The sequence below is a fragment of the Vanacampus margaritifer genome, chromosome 4 (assembly GCF_051991255.1).
Source record: "Vanacampus margaritifer isolate UIUO_Vmar chromosome 4, RoL_Vmar_1.0, whole genome shotgun sequence".
NCBI classification, from domain to species: domain Eukaryota; kingdom Metazoa; phylum Chordata; class Actinopteri; order Syngnathiformes; family Syngnathidae; genus Vanacampus; species Vanacampus margaritifer.
This window is the reverse complement of record NC_135435.1, coordinates 5087501-5092500: the sequence shown is the minus strand read 5'-3', so window position 1 is coordinate 5092500 and position 5000 is coordinate 5087501. Positions and strand designations below refer to the sequence as shown.

The following is a 5000-nucleotide window of genomic DNA, read 5'->3' as shown; positions in this document are numbered from 1 at the left end:
TGCAGAAGTGCCTTAAACCTGCATTCTTTTTCATCACCACTAAGAGGCTGTTTAAGGAGCCAAACGTCTACAAGTAGAATAACCCTGTTGATTTAAGCACCATGCGGAATGAGGCTATATATATATATATATATATATATATACCTACTGTATGTTTCCAATGTATACATGTCAAGAATAAAAATAGGCCATGAAGTTGATCATTTTTCAACTCTAGTTGTCATTTTAAAATATACACACTTTATAATAATATACTGTAAATGTCACAATGAAAATGTCTAGTTGCTTCCATTGTTGTCACTAACATACTGACACGGTCTTAAGAAAATCAAATGTAATGCAATGTGTCTTCAAATAGTTCTTTTTTTTCCAAGTCTGAAAAACAACAAACTGTTTTTCTTGGTGTTACTGAAAAGGAAAAAAATGGAGGTGAATGATTTGAATTGGACATTGATGAAAGCATGTTTCTGAGGACAAAGCTCGCCTGCACAACTTTGGATCACTTTCAAGGTTGCCATTGACAGACTTCCTGGTTGACTTCTCACCTGTTTGACATGTTTGTAGCAATGTTAGCTGAGTGAATCTTAGAGCAAAACACAGCACTCAGCGACAATAAGGTAGAAAACATACACAGCTCTATTAACGAGTCTAAATGGGAATGAATGCACATTTATGTTGAGTAATTTCTTGGATAGTTTTCCATGTGCAACGACTGTTACTTTGTCAGGTCCTCGACCTCTCGCTGACCCCACAGCAGTCTGCATGGCTGAAGTTAATCCAAAGAATGGAAGGGAAACAATGCAAAGATGATCACATTGCAATACTGCCTGATGAGTTTGTTGCTCACTTTCTTTTAGATGGCTCAAGTCAATTTTGAAATCATGCAACCGATTTCTCCCTCGTTGATTTATTGTAAGTCTTCTCTGCACAATCGAACATCAACACCGATTTGTTGAGTAAATTCAAAGTGTGCACATAAGATGCATCTTCTAGTTTGTTTTTATTTTTCTTTAATAAGTGTGCTACCTCTGTCAGGTTCTGCAGTATGTGATGTTTACTGCTGTATGAATGGCCTGTGTTGTATTAAGATGGGGAAGAAAGTCACGTGTTTTGAGATTCAACACTAAATAAAAAATGGCTCATAATGCTTCACCAAATGGCAGTTAGTCATGATGATTTCCGTAGCGCTTGACCTCTTCAGAGTCAAGGGATCCAATACCTCATTAGGGTAAAGTATATTAGTCCAAAACAAATCTATAGCCTGTTATAATACTCAGAAACGGACAGTTGCAATTAGTGCGGCCCTCTGTGTGTGATTTAAATCATCAATTGTGTCTCAATTTCGTACTAAAGACCATTTCATCGTTTTCTTTCGGCTTGAGTTTTTTTCCAATTTTTTTGCTTTCATATTGTCACCCCACTGTTGACATTTTTTTTAAAGTCTAGTTGTAAATAAGAACAACTTTCAATAACAGGGATGAGAGAAGAGTTGAAACATTTGACAATTATTTAAAAAGTTCAAATTTGAACATTTGAGTCTTTCATCAGTCCAAGTGCCTTTCCACTCCAAGGGTGGAGAATAGATTGATGTTTTTTCCCCCCAACAACAACAAAAGATGGGCCAAAAGATTTTGCTTTCAACTTATAAAGCCTATTTAAGTCAATTTCAACTCCCAATAATTTATTCCCCCCAAATGAGGCCTTTGTGATATTTTTTACTTCATCAAATATGTAAATGAATTCTTCAATAAATGTGTCGTCATGTCATCATGGTGTTATGCATGCAAAATTAAATAAAACTTTTAATTTTTCTTAGGAGATTTCTTTTGTAACTCGATTGGCTTTTGATCAGTCAGCTGGGATAAAATTGGTACAGAAAATTGATGTATAAAGTTTTTGCGTATGTCGTTTATGTCTATTTAGATATCGGTTATCATTCACAAACAGAAGATCAGTTTCACAGGTGAGACTAAATGACGGGAAATGACTTGAGGGGTTAATTTTATACATGGGGGGGGGGGGGGGGTGCTTTGTGAAAGGAATGAATTGGATGTTTCAAGAAAACTTCAGCAAAATCATCACACTGTTTAATCAATTGTCTCAAAGGTTTGTTCATCCGTTCATTTGACATCGAAGATGCAGTTAAAAAGTGCCTCCATTGGCCTTGTGTCACCAGGAGACATGGAGATGTATTTTTACATTTTACAAATAATTTGTTAACTGTTGTATAATATTTTTGATGCCATCCTGTTTGAAGCCAATATAATTAATCCAATTCATTGTTAATTTTTTTAATATATATTTTTAAAATCACTGCAAATCGCACTGACTAGAACGTTCAACACCGCATATGTCTAAAACAGGGAGAAAAAAACCCACACACACTCAAGGTTCCACAAATCCATTCTGCAGCATTTATTGTTGGTTTGGATGCTTTGGGAAACAAGGTATAGGCAATAAAACAATAAATATGGATGTTACAGCAAGAAATTTGTCATGAAGCATTTTACACAATGTACACAATATATTTGTCCTCGCTTCCTTCTTGAATATCCTATGCACATTTCCAAACAAATAAACAACTCCATGCAGCGCCCCAAAATGGGATGTGGAGTAAAGGAAAGCAAAAACAACAACACACACACACTAAATGCACTTGTGAAGATTTTTGTGTCATTAAAAAATAGTTGCTAAGACACAAGGACAAATAAACTTTGTGCTGTTTAAAAATACATACATGAACATAAAAGGTGGCCCATGTGCACTCGAGTTCCTATAGTGGTGCGGAAACAACGATATTGATGCATTTGAGGGTTTGTGAGGCATTCGGCCAAATGTGTGCATGGGCGCCGGCTCTTTCACGGCGCTATGACGCTTTTCAAGTGAGCGTCAGTAGTCCGTGTCCGAGCCCTCGGCGTTGTCCACGTTGCGAGAGAGCATGTAGTTGTCCATGTCGATGGAGCGGCAGTTGTTGATGGCGTAGCGGAGCCGCTCGGCCATGACGGCCTGGCTGGAGTACGGAGGCAGACGCAGCTGGAAGAAACACGTCTGGGAGGTGGGCAGGCTGTCGTATGGCTGCACACATCACACCAAATGCATACGTCAATCACCCCACTCGCACCAATGTCAACGTAAACAGATCCAGACATGCGGATAGGTTTATGTTAAATAGACAGTAAGTATATTTCTGACTACAAGTCACTTTTTTTCATAGTTTGGCTGGTCATGCGTCTTTTATATATGAAAATTAGAACTCTGACTGGAAAGTAAGAAAGAAAGTAGCGGTAAAGTACCAAATGTAGTCACCGACTGCTAAACGGATGTAGAAGAAGAAATTAAAGCACAAGAAGAAGCATTAGTCAAGGCAACAAATGTGTGACATACCCCTACTTTAGCATGTAGCTTCCTCACGCCACAACAAGGATAACAGCACCAAAAGGCGCAATAACCAACTAGGATTTTAGTTAGTAAGCGTTGTTAAACTAAAAAGAGAAACTTGTCTGTAGTTAGAAGCAGAAGTTTTGTCCACCCGAAACTTGTTTGCTGGCATCAACATCGAAAAGTCCCCACTTTGAGAATGTCCCATCCCCATTAACTCCCAGCCATTTTCACTGAAGCAACCCCCTTTGCTCCGGCTGTTTTACTGGATTTTGACTGATTGTGCAAAGCCCACAGAACGTTGTGTTCTTTTGCTATAAAAACATGGAGCATACCAAAAGAGTGTGACCCTTTTTTTAATCAGGAAAATATGTATACTTCTATCCGTTTCTGTTTTGCAGCAATTAGCATTAGAATATAGCTAATTTTCATCATTATTTACAAATCTGTTTAGAACTGTGGGTAAATTAGCTTTTTGCAACATGGACCTGGTTAATCTCGTTTGCTCTGCTGCCACCTGCTGGCCGTTTTTGTTACTACCATTGCTTCAACCGTTCTTTGCAGTTGAGAAGCTGCATCAAAGCCTTCTGTATGCTCTAGCATAAAAACATAAAAAACGTATAAATATTATATAATTGCGACACATTTAAAGTAGAACGTATTTATACTTTTTGGGGAGCAAATTAGTTAATTAAAAATATATATGTTCTTTTCTCTACGTAACAATTTGCCCAAAAATATCTTTACAATAGCCTTATTTGACCATTTTGCGACTAAACATCTTCTAATTAGTAGATTAACACCTTAGCTGTTGACAAAACCTCTGGCTTAAAGTTTTCAAAAGATAAAAAATAAAGTTAAAATTTCCCACGCTCTGTGTGCGGATGTGACGTTATGTGCACGAAAAAAAAGAAAAAAGTGTAGTTTTATTTTTCAGCCAGAGGTGGCAGTAGTGATTCGAAATTCAGTTTTCTGCATTCAGCAGTTTTAACGTACAACAAAAGGCACACACACCAAGCAAGCAAATGAAAAAAAAGAAGAGAAAAAACCTTTTCTGTTCTATTTGACAAAACCTTTACACCTTTGAATGTGTGACCTATAAAATTTCAGATGATGAAGAAAAGACCTATAAAATTTCAGATGATGAAGAAAAGACCTATAAAATTTCAGATGATGAAGAAAACCTATTTTTTGCCCCGATCCATGATCAACTGAAAAATCATGTGATTGGCCCCGATTTCCAATCATGTGATTGGATCGAGAGATCACCAAAAAAAGAGAAGGGAGGAAAAAAGAAAAGAAAATTGTATAAATAAATCAATCAAATGTTTCAAAAATCACCACTATTGAATTGATGGCCTCACCCTGTCCACTTTCATGATCTGAAACCTCTGCGAGATGTCGGCCGTGTTGGCGGGCAGCCTGGAGCGTCCGGACACGAAGCGCATGAAGAGGACTCGCTCCTCGTTGGAGAACTCGTTCAGAGTCTGCCAGAACCACTGCACCAGCGAGTGCTGCTCGTCCACCTCTCGGTAGCGCACCACCTTCTTCAGCACCTCGCAGCAGATCTCGGGCATCCCGCACACCATCTGCTCCAGCTGCTTGGCCGTCAGCAGGGACAG

The 5000-nt window shown here is 38.3% G+C and overlaps 2 protein-coding genes across 9 annotated transcripts in view; one reads left to right on the top strand and one right to left on the bottom strand.

The window, feature by feature from the left end:
* LOC144050563 (uncharacterized) overlaps positions 1-1157 on the top strand; it is a 15447-nt gene extending 14290 nt beyond the window's left edge. For all 3 annotated transcript variants that reach the window (XM_077563928.1, XM_077563927.1, XM_077563929.1), the window contains one exon: positions 1-1157. This exon is cut by the window's left edge and continues 472 nt beyond it. The gene's annotated coding sequence lies outside the window, so the exon portion shown is untranslated.
* Positions 1158-2391: 1234 nt separating this feature from the next.
* herc1 (HECT and RLD domain containing E3 ubiquitin protein ligase family member 1) overlaps positions 2392-5000 on the bottom strand; it is an 88852-nt gene continuing 86243 nt past the window's right edge. For all 6 annotated transcript variants that reach the window (XM_077562886.1, XM_077562885.1, XM_077562890.1 and 3 more), the window contains exons 78-79: positions 4743-5000; positions 2392-3075 (exon numbers count right to left, since the gene is read on the bottom strand). The exon at positions 4743-5000 is cut by the window's right edge and continues 48 nt beyond it. In XM_077562886.1, the coding sequence (XP_077419012.1) occupies positions 2890-3075; positions 4743-5000 (444 nt within the window). In that variant the 3' untranslated portion in view covers positions 2392-2889. The remainder of the gene's footprint in view (positions 3076-4742) is intronic.